This window comes from Lithobates pipiens, unplaced genomic scaffold (assembly GCF_037356315.1).
Source record: "Lithobates pipiens isolate NorthernLeopardFrog02 unplaced genomic scaffold, aLitPip1_a1.2 Scaffold_30, whole genome shotgun sequence".
NCBI classification, from domain to species: Eukaryota; Metazoa; Chordata; class Amphibia; order Anura; family Ranidae; genus Lithobates; species Lithobates pipiens.
This window is the reverse complement of record NW_027507791.1, coordinates 87,136,605-87,158,203: the sequence shown is the minus strand read 5'-3', so window position 1 is coordinate 87,158,203 and position 21,599 is coordinate 87,136,605. Positions and strand designations below refer to the sequence as shown.

The following is a 21,599-nucleotide window of genomic DNA, read 5'->3' as shown; positions in this document are numbered from 1 at the left end:
ATGAAATCATCAAGCCTCATTTTCATAAAAAATTTTTTTTTTAATTGTTATGGAGTTTGGAAGGCAGGCAGAAGGCCAAGCTCGGCTTTCAGAAGAAAATGCATATTTACAGATCAGTTGCCAATGTATTTGTATCTACCAATCATGTTTTCAGGCAGGGCCCATTCATAATACTACAGTACCACTACAGTACCACTACAGTACCACAATATATTTGAACAGAATGTGAAACCTTGCAGTGCCATGCATTTCAGATACCTGCACTTGTTTTGGATGTAAGACACCTTTTGATCAGAATATTATTGCAGATGGTATAAGCAGCCTAAAATAATCTGGTCAGAACGTACCTTACATCAACAAGTGCAGATTCCAATATCCCAAAGTTTACCCAATATAAGCTATGTTGAACTGGACATTGTTTTAGCACCTGAAATGCATTGGCTTTCTGATCATTTCTTTTATCTGATTTTGGAATAAAGCTGCATCTGGCTCAGTAAATTTCTGGGGTGGTACTTTAGTCTTGATTTCCTTCATTTAAAAACTAGAGGGGCAGTGGAGGTCCCCTGGCATGGAGATGTAGCCTGCCCCCAATCCAGATCCTGACAAAGCTACTATTTTAACCTTTTATACCAAATACACAGTCCCAGCACTTCCACTGTATTTCCATGCATTTCAGATGGCACCCCAACACTCCTAGATGGCTCAACACAACTGAACAATACTGCATGGTTGTGGTGCACTGCGGTATAAAAAAAAAATTATATATATATATATATATATATATATATATATATATATATATATATATATATATATATATATATATATATATATATATATATATATATATATATATATATACATACACTACATATCAGTTAAAATGTGTATTTTTTGACAATAAACTGGTAATACACCTTTTCAGCCCACGCTTAGTTTGAATTGCTCAGATTTGTGACAGCTTTGCATTTATACAAGCATATGATCCCAGTAACAGCTGCTACAAACCACAACAGCTGCATCACTCATCTAGTTGGAAGGAATAGATCTTACTACACAGCATGTAAAGAGCTCTTTTTTACCACACTCTAATGATCTTACATAACACCTCCTTGGAAGAAATTTGTTTCACAAGCATCAAGAACTCAAAAGTTTATGCAAAGGAATATTACAGTCAGACTTATAATTACTACTTATGATGTACGATTCAAAACTTCTAGACCTAGTGTGTGGGCTCCAAATCTTCATGAGGCAAAGTTATCACCTCACTAGATTTCTGGCAGGATCAAGAAAGCTGCAGCTGACAGTTAAACGTGAAGAGCGCATACCACAGCCAAAGTTAATAACCCTTGGGATGTTCAGGAGCAGGACAGAGATGCAAAAATAATGTTCTGAGGCTTTTGGCCTCAACACAACTTTAACATTGTTAAGCACAAGGAAAGTTGGCAGCTCAGAAAAAATGGCAATGCGGAAACCCACCATGAAAGCAAGGGAAGACAAAAAAAAAAAAAAAAAAAAGGAAAATCCATGATAGAAAGCCCCCTTTGAACCACATCTGTTTGAGATCCCATAGAGACCCTGGGCCCTGAAAGACTAAGGCACTAGAAGCAATTGGCCCTTGAAAGGTTATCACCTGAGCCAAAATTTGACCTATAACCTGGCCATTGATGCCAGATCTAGACCAGGCTGGAGAAAAGAAGAATTGTCCCACGGAATACGTCCTGTAGTCAAGTTTTAATGCCTTGCACCTTGAATTGCTTTCCAATTATGATGGTAGACCTGAAGAGAGATTTCCTAGCTTTGAGAACCATAAAGACACCAACCGATATCCTTTAGAACCTGCGCTTCAACAATTACATTGGCATTAAAGTCAGCAACCAAGAAGCAGGGTCTGAGACAGAAGATCTGGATAACCTGGAACAGCTCACAGATGGTATGCCAGGAGTCAAACATAGCCCAAGTACCATGTCCGCCTGGGTGGTTTGTTGCAATGCACTTAATCTCGATCTAATGGAGCAGAAGGAGTTGCACAGTAGAAATGGCAATCAAGCTAAACTGATCCCAAGGTGTCACAAAAAACGAATCGCTTGACCTTGCAGTCAGCAATTCTAGCATTGAAGACATAGCAAAATTACTAACAGTTCCAGAATGTTGATTGGGAGACAACTGTTGACTTTGTAGATTTCATGTAAAATTTTTGCAACTAAAAGAAAACTATTGAGTAGAGGTACACTGAATTTCGCCCGCCGAAAATTATCAGCCGAAAACTGTGTTTTTTCTATTAGGCAGATAGCAAAAAAACAACTGATATAGAAAGGGGGTGGGGTCAGCCCCAGGTGCCGCCCCTTCCCTCCTCCCCCTCCTCGCTGCAATCTCAGCATGTCACGGCGATGAACTGTCTGGGAGGCCGTAGTAACAATGTTCTGCCTCCTGTGATAGACGGAACACTGATCCAAGGGTGGGACATTGAATCTGCGTGACCAGATCACAGGAGGGGAGACATTGTTATTGCGGCCTGGGCAATTCAAACCCTTCTCCGTAACACAAGGAGATTGCCACTTTGATATGGGCACAGGCATGCTGCATATTATGGACACTGGTGAGGCTGCTGGGCACAGGTATACTGCATATGATGGACACTGGTGAGGCTATTGGGCACAGGCAGACTACATATGACAGGCTGCATATGACGGGCACTGGTAAGGCTACTGAGCACAGAAAGGCTGCGTATGACAGGCACTGGTGAGGCTGCTGGGCACAGGCAGGTTGCATTTGATGGACACTGGTGAGGCTGCATTGATCTCTTGTATCAGGTCTGTAGTCTCTGACAATCTTCTGTATTATATCTGCTAGAGGTGCATCGGATGGAAATTTTACTAATACTATTAGCAATATGTTTACGTAAGAGATTGCAGACATGATACAAGAGATGATTAGAGACTGAAAACATGATACAAGAGATTGTTAGAGACTGCATTTTTCTTGACCTTTCTTGCATTAAAAAGGTGCCAATAATGGCAAACAAATTCATATTAATTTAAATTGATATTAATTAAAGAGTTGAACACAATTATATATAAAAATAATATAAATATTTTTTTTTAAAACGGTCATTTTCGGTATCGGTTTTCGGCCTAATGCATCTTTAATTTTCGGTATCAGTTTTGGCACCAAAATTTCCATTTGGTGCACCCCTAGTATTGAGAGCCAATCTTGTATTGGACAAATGCCCGTTTGCCTCTGAAAAGGTGAGCAGGTTTGCGTAAAAATCCTGAATGTTTTCTACTACCAGGGCCAAGGTTAGGAACCCTTGAGAAAAGGAGGTGCATTAGGGCAGCGTGGAACAGTGTTTACTAACCTTTTTTCAGTCAAGACACCCTTTAACATTATGGACAATCTCGAAGCACCCTCCACAATTATGGACAGTCTTGAGGCACCCCATTCTATAATGTAAAAACTATTCTATGTGTATTGATGCATTATGCAATACTATCAGAACACCCAATCACAGGCAGTGAGACATTTCCTGATCTGTGCAGCTGCAGACCGGGAAATGTCTCACTGCCTACATTTAGTGGTGTGCAGTGTCAACTTCCTGGTGGGATCAGGCAGGTGGGTTGGGACTACGATCCTGAACCCACCAGAAACCATCTCTACCGACTAGTACTCCAAAGTTTCTCTTTTCCCTCAGCTTTTCTTCATCACTTAGCTATTGAGACCCCAAAGCTGTTGGAGAGGTGCAAGGGAGGGTCAAACAAGGATGATATGCAGGCAACTGACACCCTCCTTATCAACTGATGTCCTTGGTCATTGGGAGGTTAGCAGCTAGAAGGTTGTAATGAGGTACAATGAAAACCTGCAGCTTTGTGTAACTAAAAGTCAGGTTTCATCCACCCACATGCTTGTATACAATTTTGGTTTAATTTGTAGGCATTTTGCCATGGCACCCCTGAAGAAACCTCAAGGCACCCTGGCTGAAAAAGACTGGCGTGGAAGTCCGCTAGTGTTTGTAAGGAGGGTGGTTTGACAACATGAAACCGGGCAAAGGTATAGAAAGAAATTTAAGCTTGTTGCCCCAGGAAATCTGAATTCAGATTTTATTTCTGAAAATGTTAACAAAAAAAAATAAATAAATAAAAAATACAGGAAGACATAAAATAAAATTCAAATAAACAGTGTAATAATACTGTACTTCCATGCTACCTCTGCTTATAGTGTGAAAATCTAAAAAAATATTAGAGCTGCACGATTAATCGTTTAAAAATAAAAACGTTTTTCACAACATTGTCAGCGCTAGTAGAGAACTATTACATTGTAGCTTTTCCTTCTTGGATCAAAAGGGATGAACTTCGGTGTGTAAATGAAGGATGTAAACCCACTCTCATCCTTTCTAAACTACTGCCATAGGGGTTATCTATAAGGATATACGTGCCTCCTGCATGTAATCCTTACCTGTCAAATGTCTCCCCTCTGTCTGTTACGAGACCCAAAAAACTGCAGATTCTGTGGGTGGGTCTGTTGTCTGGAGCTGGGTGGGTGGAGCTGTTTTGTCATTAGACACCCCACCCCCCTCTACACTCCCCTTGGCCAGGCATCGATATTTCTTACACTGAACTTCTGTTGGTCTTGTGGATTATGCCCATGATCACCAACATCCAGTCAAAACTAGAGGACGACCGATATGGGTTTTTCTCTGGCCGATGCCGATATTTAGAAATCATGGCGGCCGATGGCCGATATATGATGCCGATTTTTTGGGGCCGATATGTTAGGCCGATTTTTTTTATTTTATTTTTTTTATCCCCTTTCATCTCATAAAACCCAACGACACCTTTCCCACTGGGGCATTTTTTTTGGAGCGATGCGCTGGCAGGATGTTAAAAAAAAAGTCCTGCAAGCAGCACGTTTGGAGTGGTGTTATACCACTCCTCCACCACTCCTGCCCATTGATATTAATGGACACCACTGCCACAGCGCATGCAATGCAATTTGGCAGCGGTGCTTCGCGGGCGCATTTAACCTCTTCTTCGGCCGCTAGCTGTATTATATGTGCCCCACTAGCAGCCGAATAGCACCGCTAAAATGATGGTAAAGCACTGCTAAAACTAGTAGCATTTTACCATCAACGCCTGCCCGCTCCAGTCTGAAAGCAGCCTATAAAATAAAAACAGGTAGTCCAAACTTTTGGACAAAAAAAATTAATTGGCTAACTTTACTGTTTTAGGTTTTTTTTTGTTTTGTTTTTTAAATCATTTAGTGTATTTTTTTCCGCCAAAAAATTGCATTTGAAAGACCTCTGCACAAATGCCGTGTGACATAAAATATTGCAACAACCACTATTTTATTCCCTAGGGTCTCTGCTAAAAAAATATATATAATTTTTTGGGGGTCTAAGTGATTTTCTGGCAGAAAATACAGGACTTTTACTTGTAAGCAACAAGTGTCAGAAAAGATTTAGTCTTTAAATGCTTAAACTGAGAACTCTACACACAGTTAAAGGGGTTGTAAAGGTAAATGTTTTTTTACCTTAATTGATTCTATTCTCTTGGCAGACTGCCCAGAGGAGACAAGTGCTTCTATGAAGACTCAGGCAACTTACACTGACTTCTATTACAGAAGTCATTTCCAAGTCGGGCTGTAGTTCTAAATTGGCCTTTTTATCAGCTCAATTGGCCAATGCCGATTAATTAAAAAACGGCAAATATCGGCCGATATATCGGTCAACCTCTAGTCAAAACCCAGGAAAGTCACCACATGATTTGATTGGTGTGGAGCAGCCAATCCTGTGAGAGCTGGAGAAGAAAGGAGGAGGGGATCTGAAGTACACAGAATTACCTATCTCATGCACGAGTGTGAGAGAGGGAATCAACTGTCACTCACAGCAAGGGGGAGAAACAGACATCTATTTCTCTGTCTGACCATTTTTTATCTCACTGAAAACAGATAAGAGGACTGCTCAGAGCTGTATTAACTTTTCATGGCAAGACTGGGCACAGATGACATGAAATCCTATACTGTACAAGGTGCAAGCCTTAAAGTGATTGTAAAGGCTTGTTTTTCCTCCTATAGAAATATCAAACATGTTATACTTCCCTGCTCTGTTGCAGTGGATTTGCACAGAGCAGCCCGGATTCTCCACTTCTCGGGTCCTCCTTCTGCGCTCTTGGGTCCTCCCTCCTGTTCAGTGCCCCCACAGCAAGCTGCTTGCTATGGGGGCACCCAAGCCGAGTCACAGCTTCCTGTGTCCATTCAGATGTGGAGCCCTAACCTGTCCCCCGCGCCCTCTCTCCCCCAACGATGACTTTGACAGCAGTGGGAGCCAATGGAGCCCCTGCTGTGTCTCAGCCAATCAGGAAGGAGAATGTAGACGGTTTAGACACTCTTTCACATCGCTGAACCCCCAAACCTTATATATATATATTTTTTTTTAACAGAGACCCTAGGAAATAAAATGGCGATTGTTGCAATATATTTTATGTCACACTATTTGCGCAGTGGTCTTTCAAAAGCATATTTTTTGGGAAAATACACTTCAAAGAATAAAAAATAAAAAGAAGAAAAAAATCATTAAAAACCAGTAAAGTTAGCCCAATTTCTTTGTATAATGTAAAATATAATGTTATGCGTAGAGAATCATGATCTTTATTCTAAGCAAAAAAATATAAAAATTGTGATTCTCATTTTAGCCAGAATCGTGCAGTGTGCATAATACATACGTACTAGGGCTGAAACTAATTGATTAATCGACAACTAATCGATTATGAAATTAATCGATTATGAAAATAGTAATCGATTAATCGGCCAGTAACAAAATGGGGTTAAAGTTAATGAGTCTGATGATATTTACCAGATTGACCATTTAATAGTATATGTCTCATCTAATAGTACCGTATATACTCGAGTATAGGCCGAGGCCCCCAATTTACCCCGAAAAAACTGGGAAACTTATTGACTCGTGTATAAGCGGAGGGTGAGACATGCCTGTCCATCCCTGTGTGTCCATCCATCCCTGTGTGTGTGTCCGTCCATCCCAGTGTGTGTGTGTCCGTCCATCCCTGTGTGTGTGTGTCCGTCCATCCCTGTGTGTGTGTGTCCGTCCATCCCTGTGTGTGTGTGTCCGTCCATCCCTGTGTGTGTGTGTCCGTCCATCCCTGTGTGTGTGTGTCCGTCCATCCCTGTGTGTGTGTGTCCGTCCATCCCTGTGTGTGTGTGTCCGTCCATCCCTGTGTGTGTGTGTCCGTCCATCCCTGTGTGTGTGTGTGTCCGTCCATCCCTGTGTGTGTGTGTGTCCGTCCATCCCTGTGTGTGTGTGTGTCCGTCCATCCCTGTGTGTGTGTGTCCGTCCATCCCTGTGTGTGTGTCCGTCCATCCCTGTGTGTGTGTCCGTCCATCCATCCCTGTGTGTCCGTCCATCCATCCCTGTGTGTGTGTCCGTCCATCCCTGTGTGTGTGTCCATCCATCCCTGTGTGTGTGTCCATCCATCCCTGTGTGTGTGTCCATCCATCCCTGTGTGTGTGTCCATCCATCCCTGTGTGTGTGTCCATCCATCCATCCCTGTGTGTGTGTCCGTCCATCCATCCCTGTGTGTGTGTCCGTCCATCCATCCCTGTGTGTGTGTCCGTCCATCCATCCCTGTGTGTGTGTCCGTCCATCCATCCATCCCTGTGTGTGTGTCCGTCCATCCATCCCTGTGTGTGTGTCCGTCCATCCATCCCTGTGTGTGTGTCCGTCCATCCATCCCTGTGTGTGTGTCCGTCCATCCATCCCTGTGTGTGTGTCCGTCCATCCATCCCTGTGTGTGTGTCCGTCCATCCATCCCTGTGTGTGTGTCCGTCCATCCATCCCTGTGTGTGTGTCCGTCCATCCATCCCTGTGTGTGTGTCCGTCCATCCATCCCTGTGTGTGTGTCCGTCCATCCATCCCTGTGTGTGTGTCCGTCCATCCATCCCTGTGTGTGTGTCCATCCATCCATCCCTGTGTGTGTGTCCATCCATCCATCCCTGTGTGTGTGTCCATCCATCCCTGTGTGTCCAGCCTACCTGTGTCCCGTGCCTCCGTCGTCCCGTGCCTCCGTCGTCCCGTGCCTCCGTCGTCCCGTGCCTCCGTCGTCCCGTGCCTCCGTCGTCCCGTGCCTCCGTCGTCCCGTGCCTCCGTCGTCCCGTGCCTCCGTCCTTCTGCCATGCCAGGATCACCGCTCTTCGTCGGCGCCTCGGCGGCCATTCCTCTGTTCAAAAGCCGCGCCTCCGTCTGTGATAGGCGGAACACTCAATTTCCCAGCAGTCTGTGTTCCGCCTATCACGGACATCCTCTCATCCTCGTCCGTAGTATGAGGATGAGCGGATGTCCGTGATAGGCAGACCACTGACTGCTGGGAAATTGAGTGTTCCGCCTATCACAGACGGAGGCGCGGCTTTTGAATAGTAGAATGTCCGCCGTCTGTCTGCTCGACACGCTGATCGGGCAGGCAGACGGCGATGACTCGAGTATAAGCCGAGGGGGGCACTTTCAGCCTCAAAAAAGAGGCTGAAAATCTCGGCTTATACTCGAGTATATACGGTATATGCAGTATATATTCTCTAATAGTATATACAGTATATCTTTCCTCTAATAGTATATACACTATATATCCTCTAATAGTATATACACTACATCTCTCCTCTAATGGTATATACAGTATATCTCCTCTAATAGTATATGCAGTATATATCCCCTGTAATAGTATATACAGTATATCTCTCATCTAATAGTGTATATAGCCTCTAATAGTATATACAGTATATCTTCAATAGTATATACAGTATGTCTCCTCTAATAGTATATACAGTATATATCCCCTCTAATATATACAGTATATCTCTTCTGTCTGTTATTCTCCGAGTGGATTAGATATTTTGCTCCCTAACCATATAGTTGGTTATTTATTTTTACCATATATAGGAGATATTTAAGAATAAATTGCCTTTTTTTAAAACGTTACATATTAACTAAATTATACACCACATTTTTTTTTAAAGGTTATTAACCGATTAAATCGAAACAATCGGCCAACTAATCGATTAGACCCCTTTCACACTGGGGCGTTTTTCAGGCGCTTTAGCGTTTAAAAAAGCACCTGTAAAGCGCTTGAAAGAAGCCTTATCTGCAGTCCCAAAGTGAAAGCCCAAGTGCATTAAGAGCCCTTTCACAATAACAGCGCCCGAAAAACGCTCGTAAAGCGCCGCTTAAACTAGCAGCGCTTTACCAGCCTTTTTCGAGCGTTATTGGGCGCTTTTAACCCCTGCTAGTGGCCAAATAAAGGGTTAAAAGCGCCCACAAAATGCTGCTGCCAATAGCGCTTTTCAGGCGCTTCCCATTGATTTCAATGGGAAGGGGCGCTTTAGGAGCGGTGTATTCACTGCTCCAAAAGCGCTGCAAAGAAGCTGCTTGCAGGACTTTTTTTTTTTCGCCCTGCCAGCGCAGCGCCTCTGTGTCAAAGCACTCGGGCTTTTACATTGGGACTGCAGTTGCGGCTTCTTTCAGGAGCTTTTTTTTTTTTAACGCTAAAGCGCCTGAAAAACGTTACAGTGTGAAAGCACTCGGGCTTTTACATTGGGATTGCAGTTGCAGCTTCTTTCAAGCGCTTTACAGGTGCTTTTTTTAATGCTAAAGCGCCTGAAAAATGCCCCAGTGTGAAAGGGGTCTTATGAAAATAATTGTTAGTTGCAGCCCTAATACATACACACACAAATACATACATATATATAAATATATAGTGTGTGTGTGTGTGTGTGACCCTCTATATACACATATTATAAACTAAATATTCAACGATGGGACATAAATCCAAAACAAAAAGAACTGTAACAAGAATCTACATAAAATGAGTCCCAACGTGAGATATCCACTACAACTCCTTCCTCACGTGCAAAAGCATTAACAATATCTCCATTGTTATGCAAGTGTGTGCCTGTCACCTACACTCCAATGTGCTCACCTTAGGACATGGATAGGTTGAGAACTCTTTACCAAATACCGGCACCTTCCTCTGTGATGTTGTCAGGCTGATACACCTTTAAGAGCCCCACTGTCTATTTCTTTGCTCTCAGACACTCAAATAAACACAAGGTAGGTAGCCATAGTGTAGTATATCTTGAAATCCCCAATTTATTAAAAGAGATGCACTTGCATAAAAGCAGGGTAAATTTGCCTTTAAAACATTAAGTACAGCCGCAATCCAGCACTCAGTGACTCGAGTGTCACCCAACTTCTCCCAACATAGGTTATGTATGCACAATTTATGTTTGATTATTATGTCACTTTGAGAAGGGGCGCCACATAATTACCTATTACAAAATACAAAGAAAGAAAGAAAGCAAAAGAAAAGAAAAGAAAAGAAAGAAAAGGAAAGAAAGAAAGAAAAGGAAAGAAAAGAAACCAGAAGAAAAGCCACTACCTGGTCATGATCCAAGTTGTTAGAATTTACATACCCTAGTAGGCATAGGACAGGATCTGTAGTTAGCACAGTGTCATATACAGAATTCAACAAAAGCACTCTCTGCCAGTACTGGTGAATCTTTGGACATCTCCAGAACAGATGCCCAAAAGAGCCAGGAGATTGGGCATATCCAACACAGAATGTTCTCTCCTGCCTACCCTACGTAGCAGCTCCGGAGTACAGTAAACCCTATACAGGATGAAAGATCCGAGTCACCCTATGCGTCGGAGATAATGAAACCAGCTGTACACTCTGCAATATCTGGTCTCATATGTCTCCCAAATCCACATTGACATCTGATCTCATCTTTGCCTACATGGAATAGGGAATTTAGAAAGAAATTCAGAAAGCAATCACATATATGCCCAAGAAATAAGACCTTAGTGGTATTTGCTTGGACTATACCATACACAATAGGAACAAGAGAAAAACAAACAGTTTGTGTCAGGACTTGGATCTTCACAGCATGTCCTAGTTGAAGATTAAGAAAAAAACACCTTTAAAAGTAAACTCTGCTACCATCAGAGTATAATTGCATCAGGTGTGGCAATCCCTACCCGTCCCTACCCGTCCCCACCTGGAAAATCCTTCCAGTTCGGAAATTTAAAAAAATGCTTTCTTTGACCACAACAGCGTGAATCTAGTATACCCCGAGATGTCCAGTATTGTTTTAGTAGACTTCCAGACCTTGTATATCAAGCATAGTGTGGGATAAGTAAATCGATTAAAAGGGGGGGGGGGGGGAATAGTAGAATCCAAGACTAGCAGGAGTTGCTGTAGTAAAATATAGAAGCAGCCCTATTATAGGAAAATGTATGTAGGCCACCATATTCGGATCCTGCTAGATGTTGGGACACCAAAAAGTATACCCAGGGCCTTGGCGTCAACAGATCCCCCCAGTCGCTCAGATGTTGTAAAAAAATCATATTTAAACCCAGTGGTGATTAAATACCACCAAAAGAAAGCTCTATTTGTGCGAAAAAAGGACAAGTAATTGTCATTCAAAATGTAAAAACACTGAAAGCTGAAACTTGGTCTGGTTAGGAAGGGGGTACAAGTGCTCAGGTCATTAAACTTCTCTACAACTTTATCCCTGACCTTTCTGGTGTGTTCCTTGGCCTTCATGATGCTGTTTGTTCACTAAGGATCTCTAACAAACCACTGAGGGCTTCACAGAACAGCTGTATTTATACGGAGATTAAATTACACACAGACGGACTCTATATACTAATTAGGTGACTTTTGAAGGCAACTGGTTACACTAGATCAGTGGTTCTTAAACTTTCTGGGGCCCTAACCCCTTGATAAAATTTCCCAAGCTGTGGGGACCCCCCCAACAGTAAAATTATTTTCATAGCGTGTCTTGTCAGCACCCAAGGCAAGACGAGTAATTTGCACCCCTAACCCATGGACATTTAGCACTCCCCGAGTCCCTTCCACTCGTACAGTATTAAAACCCCCTTATGGTACATTTTAGGATTTACCACGCTCTTTGTTCTCATTTCTTTCCCTTTTAACTCTTTCTATCCTAATTTCTTTTTTTTTCCCATCCCTCTCTCTAGCCATCTTTCTGGTACTTTCCCTTATTCTTTCTCTCCCTTTTTCTTTTCCTCTCCCTTCCAGGTATTCTCTATTTTTATTCCTTCTCTTACTCCTTGGTGGGGGGGAATGGTATGAGTGGCAGTGCTGATGATATGGGGGGGGGGGGGGATCAGTGGCAGTGCTGGGGGGGGTAGTCCGATCAGCCAACTTAGGTGCTCTTGATCAAGGTCATCTGCTGATCTGAGAATGGTAGTGGAGACTTTTAATGACAACTCTAATCTTAGGTAGCGTTACTCACTGTGTCTACAGCTCTGTGGTGTCTCGCAACAGTGACACCTATGCCGAAATCAGGAGATAGGGTCTCCTCCAGCCCCTCCCACTTCACATTCCTCACCAGTCAGCTGACCTCTAGTCTCTGCCCCCCACTCATGCTGTGAACTGAACGGGCAGCTGCGGGAACAGCCCTGTAGGGCAGCCACAAAAAGGCTGAGAGAGCGAAGTGGGCTTCAGGAACAGTCCAGGATTTGGTGACCCCTGGAAAATTGTCATTTGACCCCCAGGTTCAGAACCACTGCACTAGATGGATACAAATGCAGCCCACAGTTTTCAGATATTTATTTGTAAAAAATATTTGAAAACCATTTATCATTTTCCTTAAACTTCACAATTATGTGCCACTTTGTGTTGGTCTTTCATATAAAATCCCAATAAAATACATTTGCATTATCCCTGGTTAATTCCATCCAAGAATTGAAATAAATCTTTGCTGGTAAAGGTTACCCAGGAGCCATAGAGCTCCTCATAGAAGTACTTAAAAACCACCAATACATCCTCAGGGGTAGTTATGAGCAATCCAGTCATAGATTTTATAGCACTTGCAAAGGATTTGTCAAGGGCAATAGCAGCCAGAAGTTTGCCTGACTTTTTCCCTTCTGCCCAAGCAAGGTATTTATAAAAAAATAAAAAATAAAGTCGATCCTGGGCTCTTTTTTCTATATGAAGTTTAAGCGGAGACTGCCACTGCCCATTACAGTTTTCAAGAGTTGGATCTTTAATATGGGCAGTCTCATTAGATTCCTCCAGGAAATCCTGTTCTAGACCCAAGTGTCAGAAATGTCTTAGGACCAGGTGGTCACAAACACCAACAAACATTTCCCCCACTCTGAAATATGGGGGCATCCTCTCATTGGAAAGGGACTTACACAGGTTTTAAGGATTTAAGACCAAGGTTTGAAGTCAAACAGTCTCAGAGCTGGGCTTGGCTTTGTAGTTAAAGAGAAACGAATAGAGCTTTCCTTAGTTGCCGAAATAGAGTGCATCCCAAGATGAAGCCTAGCCTTGCAGGGCAAAAGGGTACTCTTCTCTCCAGTGAGGTCATTGATGTAAGTATCTAGGGACACTCCAAAAGTGAGGTTTCCCCATCAAAAGCCAAGCACAGTAAGCAATTTTACACGGATGCTCCACAGACTAACATTTGAGACAAAGGGTTCACCGCATGTAAACAGGAGACCTATTCTGGACATGAGGTGCACAATATCCACTAGGCCATCTACAGAGTACAGCATGGCCGCAGGCTGAGGGATCCATGAAGAAATGAACCAGGATCCCTAGACACATGCTTGAGCTAGGCACAAGTTCCGGCAAACAAACATTGCCAGTTGTAGGGCCCATGATGGAGAATAAGTCCTTGCAAAGTGTCTCTAGTTGTTCATGCACAGGGACTTTGAACACCAGAATAACCTCCACAGGACAGTCTAAGTCTTGTTAATGCCGCGTACACACGGGCGGATTGTATGGCGTAATTAGTCCGTCGAAACACATTTCAGCGGAAAATCCGCTCGTGTGTGGGCTTCAGCGGACTTTTTCAGCGTGCAGTCCGGAGTACTAAGTATTTCGGTTTTTTCGAAATTCTGTCCGTCGTACTTTGGTTTCAGCGGACAATACGGTCGTCAGTATGCTAGTTCGACAGACTAAGAATGGCGCATGCCCAGAAAGGATTTACACGGCGGAAGGGTGCTTTGCTGTGTCTTGGACTTCCTATTTCTAGTCCCGTCGTACGTGCTGTACACGTCATCGCGCAAGCTTTCGACGGACTGTTTGTGTATCCGTGTGTGGTCAAGTCCGTTCAGTGGAAAGTACGACGGACTGTCCGTCGGATTGTATGACGGACTAAGTACGCCATACAATCCGCTCGTGTGTACGCGGCATAAGGAAATAGCTGGATCCCCTACAGGACAGACCACTTTGAGGACTCCCCCCCTCCCCCATCATTGGGATATTCTTGGGCAAAACGCTTGAGAGGAGTAAACAATTTATTAGGATAAGGTCAATCACTATACAACATGGGTTTGGTTTCTGAAATTAATGTATTAGGAAGTTTGTGCTGATTGGGGACTCAAAATGTCCAGTGTGCATGAGGCCTAAAGGTATGGAAGACCAACCAGTGTCTGAGCAGTATGATCTGGACTTCAAACATAGGTAACAGACAACATCTAGTTACGTTATTATACAGTTCACACTTAGGTAAAGCTGTGTGTATACCATTTTGACAAGCATGAGGTCTGCTAAATGTCAATTGCTGTTTGTAAACCACATTTTCTATTTTGAAGGTAGAAAATTCTAGATAAAATGTTAAAGAAAGAAAGTACACAGCATGCAGGGGCAAGTATAAAGAGTATAAATTGCTAGAGTTCTGCTTTAAGATGCTGTTTCAAGCTGCTTTTGCATTAGCCTTGTAATTTTTTTTTAATCTGCAATGACAGCAGGTTTATATGAGAAAACAAGGAAAAGCAAAATAAAAATTAAATGTAAGGTAACACAATAACTAAGAAAAAAAAATAATAAAAAAAAAAACAAAAAAAAACAAACAAACAAACACACAACTTACCACTTTCCATCTTTCCTTAACCAGGACTCCTACGCTGAGGATATCCGGCTGCTCCACTCCCCCGCTCATTGCACTTGGTGCTGGAGCTGCTAGGCAGAACTCTCGTCACCAGTGATCATCTGGCTCCCAGAGGTGACTTCCATTTACCCAGAGGCTGTGAAGACAAGGGCACATTACATTAGTGATGCACCAGCTGCAGTGATGTACAGACCATTACGATTCCAAGCACAAAACTTAGGCTTAATGTACACAGAACATTTTACAACCTCTCCTGAACAATTTAACTTGACAGATAGTAACCGACATTTAAAAACGTCAGTTTTGACGAGTTTTATGCCACGTTTGCATTTAGAAGCTTTTTTAAATAGCCAAAAATTAAAAAATGGCTGTAAACGAAACACGGTTAAGCGCAAGTTACCACGTTTACACACTGTTACAGGAGTTTGAAATGCCTCTTAACATCCGTCCCAAACGCATTTTTTTGCTTTCCAAAAAAATCTTCTAAGTTCAACTGCCTAAGACTAAATTACCCTGTGCACATGTACTGATAAGACAACACAGAGGAGAGTTCAGGGGCAGCTGAAAAACAAAAACAAAAAAAAAAACGCACAACTGCTCCTAAACGTCTGTTTACCAGCAGCAGTGTACACAAAGCCTTAATGATTATTAGAGCAGACAACACACAGAAGATACTAAAGGATGATATAAAAAGAACTGTAAAGGATATGAAAAGCTTTGCAAAGAAATAAAAAACAAACACAGTAAGGGTCCTTTCACACGGGGCGGATCAGTTCTGATCCGCCCCGTGGATATCCGCTGAGCAGGGAGATGACAGGTCTGTCTCTGCACACTGCGCAGGGACGGACCTGTCACAGCGCCGCTCTCCCCTATGGGAGATCGGGTGACGACGGACCGCAGTGCCCGTCGTCACCCGATCCGATGACGGATGGAAAAATAGCTTTTTCCTCCGTTACACTTTTTCGGATCGGAGCGGGTCGGATGTCAGCGGACATGTCACCGCTGACATCCGACGCTCCATAGAGCTCTATGGAGCACCCGTTCAGGTCCGCCTGAAAAACTGACAGGCGGGCCTGAACGGGACGTCAGTGTGAAAGGGGCCTAATAGTCTGATTTTTGCAGTATTCATAACGTCTCTTAGCTGCAATTCTTTTATTTCTTAGTTTTGGAGAATAGGTTACCATTGTCACTAGTCCAGAAAGTGAGGGGAAAACCAAAAACCATGGTTGTCACTACAACAATAGTAGAGGGGAATGATTAGTATGTCAGAGACCTTGAGGCCCGATTCACACTTGTGCATTGAAGTCTATGGAACTAAAAACTAGAAAAAAAGTCCCTGGTCCGTTCCATAAAATGCACAGATGTGAACATGATCCATAGAAAACCATGTTAAATGGACTGTAGTGTGTTTCTGCAAAACTGAAAATGCACTAAAAATTAATAGGTGTGAACCAGGCCTTATAATATGCATCTTGCAGATTGTCTAGCTTGGACCAGTGGTTCTCAACCCTGTCCTCAAGTACCCCCAACAGGCCATGTTTGCAGGTTTTCCTTTATCTTGCACATGTGCTTTAAATCCGAGTCAATGACTTGGTATTTTGGACAGCCAATTTATTTATTTATATATTTTAGAGAAAAATTCCCAACCATGGCTAGTTGGGGGTACTTGAGGACAGGGTTGAGAACCACTGGCTTAGACTACTGTTTCTTATCTAGACAATCAGCAATCTCCTGTTTTGTACCGACAACGGTCTGCCTGTTGAGCTGAATGTGACCCCCAAGTGTATATTAATTGGTTTGCACAAAAAAAGTTATGATGTTTACAAAATATGGAATTTTTTTTTTTTTTTTTTTACATGCAGTAATGGTGGCAATCAGCAACTGCGATACTGCAGTGGACAAATCAGACACTGACACTTTTTTGGGGACCAGTGATGCCAATACAGTCACTGCTAAAAAATATGCACTGTCAATGTACTAATGGCACTGGCTGGGAAGGGGTTAACATCAGGGGCGATCAAAGGGTGAGGGAGGTACTTTTACTTGTGGAAGACATGAAATCGGTGTTCTTGCTTTACAGGAACACAGGATTCATGCCTTCTGTAATCACAGAACGGCAATCTGCCTTGTATACATAAGCAGACTGCTGTTATTCTTGTGTACCAAAGCATCGGCGGGTGCCGGCAGAGTCTGCCGTACTCGCCAATCAGCTCCCACTACGTAGAATTACTAAAGGGAGCATGGCGCTGGGGGGGGGGGGGCGGGGGGGCACACGCATGCACCCCACACCTGGAAGTGTCAGATCACATACTAGGTACGTGATCTTGCACAGAGCAGCCTCCCTGCAGCAGTAAATGTATGCTGGGTGGTCTGTAATTGGTTAAAGGAAGTTGAGAAACTTACTGGCTGGATCACCAGGAGAACATAAAAAGGAAAAAAAAAGCTTTAAGAAAACCAAAGTAGCCACAACATCTAAGTATTGCCAAGCTGCAATATATTACATTTTTGTTTTTGGTTTAGATACATTTTAAGTCCGCTTCTAAGCTGAGAAGAAGCCGACCACAACATTTAACGTGATTACTGACACAAAGTCAGCTTCAGAATATTTTGCCTAAGGATCAGAATATTACAGCAATTGAACTCAAGAACTGGAAAAGTATATAAATACACTTTTGAATGTTAGTAACAGGTCTTTTATAGTCAACAACCTGTGATTTGGATTTGCAGCCCTGTGGCTGTAAACAGAGAGACAGTTATTTTTGCAAAAATAAAATAAAAAATATGAATGATGATTGCTTGTGGTAATAAAAACAAGATTTTCTCTGGCTCAGAGAATTAAGTTAGAAAGGACACTTGACAAATATAATGCATACCGGATTGTACTGCCTCCAGTATTACCATTTGTGTACTGTGGTCATGACAGTGCAGTACATACTGGAGGGCACCGCACAGCATTATCTTAGGTGTGTTGGTTGCTAAAGCAGCCATAGTGAGAAGGAAAAAACACAGATTTAACAGTTTACCAAAGGGGGGTGGGAGGAGAAAAAAGAAAAAACACAACACAATCATTAAGGCTGCATCTATAGGTGAGCGCCTTTGGTTGCTTTGCTGTTTTTTTTTTTTGTACAGCCATTTTTGAGGGCATGTAAGGCTTGTTTATACACTTCAGCCCCGGAAGATTTGGCTTCTGAATGACTGGGCCTTTTTTTGCGATTCGGCACTGCGTCGATTTAACTGACAATTGCACGGTTGTGTGACGCTGCACCCAAACAAAAATTTATGTCCTTTTTTTCCCCACAAATAGAACTTTCTTTTGGTGGTATTTGATCGCCTCTGCGGTTATTTTTTGCACTATAAAACAAAAAAGCGACAATTTTGAAGAAAGAAAAAAAACAAAACAAACACAATCTTTTAATCGGGACTGCGACATTATGGCTGACACGTTGGACATTTTTGGGACCATTGACATTTATACAGCGATCAGTGCTATAAAAAAGCACGGATTACTGTAAAAATGTCACTGGCAGTGCAGGGGTTAACACTAGGGGGTAATCAAGGGGTTAATTGTGTCTTCTAGTGTGCGTTTCTAATTGAAGGGGGAGGAGACCGACTAGAGGAAGTGACGGACCGTGGTTCCTAGCCAATAGGAATCACTCCTCTCAGAACAGAATATAATCAGTAAAATTATAGCAGCTGGTCGGCAAGCGGTTTTTGTCAATGTTAAGCTAGTTGGGGGGCGCAAAAGGTGAGTTTGAGCAAGGTAACACATTTTGCAGGCTCTATGATTATAATATAAGTGCAGGATTTAAAATAAATAACTAACATAATAATAAAAACGGTCATACTTACCTAGGTGGGTCCAACACCAGTTCGATGCTGCAGCTGTCCCCCTGCCAGCTCCGCACCAAGAACTCAATGAACAGAGGCCGCTGATCACTCAGTTCTCAGGTCCGCTCTGAGCACAGAGCAGCGATTGTCCATCACAGCTCTCTGCTCTGCCCCGCCAGCGCACACTAAAGCGATGGCCTGTAGAGGAGCGGCTGGCTCAGTCTCCCAGCAGCACATGGGGAGGCTGATCCAGCTGTCAGTCTGGCATCTGGGCAGATCCCATCATTAATGTCAGGATCTCTGGCTCTGTGATGAAAGCCCACTGTCAACTAAATCTGGATCACTGGCGTGCAGTGGGAGACATCAGAAAATCTAGCCTTTAACGCTTTTTCAGTAACTGTCAAATGCATTCCTGTGACCCACAAGAGAAGTTACCGTATTTGCCGGCGTATAAGACGACTGGGCGTATAAGACGACCCCCTATTTTTCAAGTGAAAACATAGGTTTTGGGCAATACTCGCGGTATAAGACTACCCCCCTTCTGAGGCAACACCATTTAAAAAAAACATTAGAACGATTAAAAAATACAAAGCAAGAATGCCAACTACTCATCAGCCATGCTGTGTTATGTCATAAAGTAAATCAAACAATAACAACACAAACCGAGATCTATTGAATGCCACAACTCTGGAAAGTAGAATTTTTCACTAACCAAACCTATACCACTTTTGGGTTACATTCTATGGGAATTGTCCACCAAAATGCATTTAATAACCCCCCATCATATGTCCCAGATTTACCTGTCCCTCTTGGGTGCCTGGGACCTCAAAGGCAAATAGCAGGATGTATAGTAGTAGATCAGTGAATGGATTTACCCAGGGAAGTATGGTGAGCGGTGTATTATTTTAATGAATACAACGCCTGCTTGTATTGGCAGAGGCTGTAGCATCATCAGCCCTTGCCTCTCTCTCTCAAAGCCAATCCGAGCAGGCTACTCTATGTAGCCTGCTCGGATTGGCAGAGGTTGTTACTCCAATCCAAGCAGGCTCTGTATTCATTAATAGAATACATCACTCGCAGGGATTGGCTCAACGGCGTATACTGTTTGTAGCTGAAGCCACATACAGTATTAGCAGACATTTGGGGGCTGACATCTATCGGGCAGCATTGTATACCTGTATACCCGGCGTATAAGACGACCCCCGATTTTTGGGCATTTTTTTTAAGTGTAAAAGGTAGTCTTATACGCCAGCAAATACAGTAAGCAAAAAGAGCTTTGGCTATAATCCTTCATAAAGCACTTCATACCTGCAAGCGGTAATAGGACATTGCAGACTTTGAGTGGTGATATCTGAATGATTCCTGCAGTTACAGGCATCATTCTGATATCTTATTTTACAGGCGGCGGAAGGGGGCACCCCTCCCGTCACCCTCTGGTGCTGCTGCCGGCTTGCTTGTGCAATAAGCGTGCCAGAGGAGGAATACGCCAGCAGTTCACCATAGAGATTACCGTAGGCCAGATGGCCCCTGGCAGTCTCTATGACCTTCGGAGGCCTAGGTGGAACATTACGACGTCATGCCCAGCCTCTGCATTTGAAAACATTTCGTTGCCTCGGCTAGATTTTTTTTGGGGGGGGATTTCATGCTTCCCAGCCTAGAGGCAAGATGTGGGGACTTATAGACCCCAGATCTTGCTGTAAGGAGGACCCGTCCTGCCTTATTCCTATTATAAGGGATGTTTACATAAAAAAAAAAAAAATAAATAAAAAAAAAAGTGTCAATATATATGTAAAATTATAAAAAGCACAACCCATCCCCACGTGCTCACTTATAAAAGCGAACACATACGTAGGTCGCACCCACATATGTAAAACAGTGTTCAAACCACACATTGCTGCAAACATTCAAGAGAGCAATAATTCTAGCACTAGACCTCCTCTAACTCTAAACAGGGAACAAAAAAAAAATTTTAAGCGTTGTGTGGGGGTTGTTAAGTATCGACTTTTGGAAACATTCCACGAGTGTGCGCATTTTTAAATGACATGTTCGGTATCGTTTTACATCTTTCACATTATGCAAAAAAAAAAAAAAAATTGGGCTAACTTTGTTTTTTTTGTTTTTTAATGCATGAAACTTGTCTTTTCTCCCAAAAAAAAAAAACAAGTTTGAAAAATTGCTGCGTAAATAGCATGCGAGATAAAAAGTTGCAACGACCACCATTTTATTCCATGGGGTCTTTGCTTAAAAAAACATAAGGTTTGGGGGTTCTGAGTAATTTTCTAGCAAAAAATTATGTTTACATGTAGGAAAGAAGTGTCAGAATTGGCCTGGGTGGCAAGTGGTTAAAGACTATTGGGGTCAAAAACAAACAATTGAAGCTTGTAGCTTAAAAAGAAGCTTTTTTTTTATTATTTGAGCGACAAGCTTCAAGCCTGTTCGAATAGACAACTAAAAACCATGGGATTTTGGATGATGCACATTTTGGAGCATCAAGTTACAAAATACCAAGGTGTGCATTTTAGAACATACCTTTCATTATCGCACTGCATTGGATTATGCAAGTGCAAATGAGTCCTTATAAACTATAGGATTCCTGCATGTGGTGCCTGGTCTATACTACACGGTACATACAAATTGTTATGATGGAATGGATAGCGCAATAACTTGGGACACTAGGAGGTGAACATACCAAGTCTGAAGCAGTTGTGCATTGGCAACTATGTAGCTTCTACTTTTCATTCATTAACTAAAAAAAAAAAAAAACTGAGGGTGGAAGCCGATTGGTAACAATGCACAACTGCTCCAGTTTTAGTAAATTCCCCCTTGGTGTCATACAACCAGGAAGAGGA

The 21,599-nt window shown here is 42.7% G+C and overlaps 1 protein-coding gene across 2 annotated transcripts in view; it reads right to left on the bottom strand.

The window, feature by feature from the left end:
* The window catches only part of TTBK2 (tau tubulin kinase 2), a 218,997-nt gene that overhangs the window by 130,155 nt on the left and 67,243 nt on the right, over positions 1–21,599 (bottom strand). For both annotated transcript variants that reach the window (XM_077464563.1, XM_077464564.1), the window contains exon 2: positions 14,905–15,058. In XM_077464563.1, coding sequence (XP_077320689.1) covers positions 14,905–14,973 — 69 coding nt within the window. In that variant the 5' untranslated portion in view covers positions 14,974–15,058. The remainder of the gene's footprint in view (positions 1–14,904; positions 15,059–21,599) is intronic.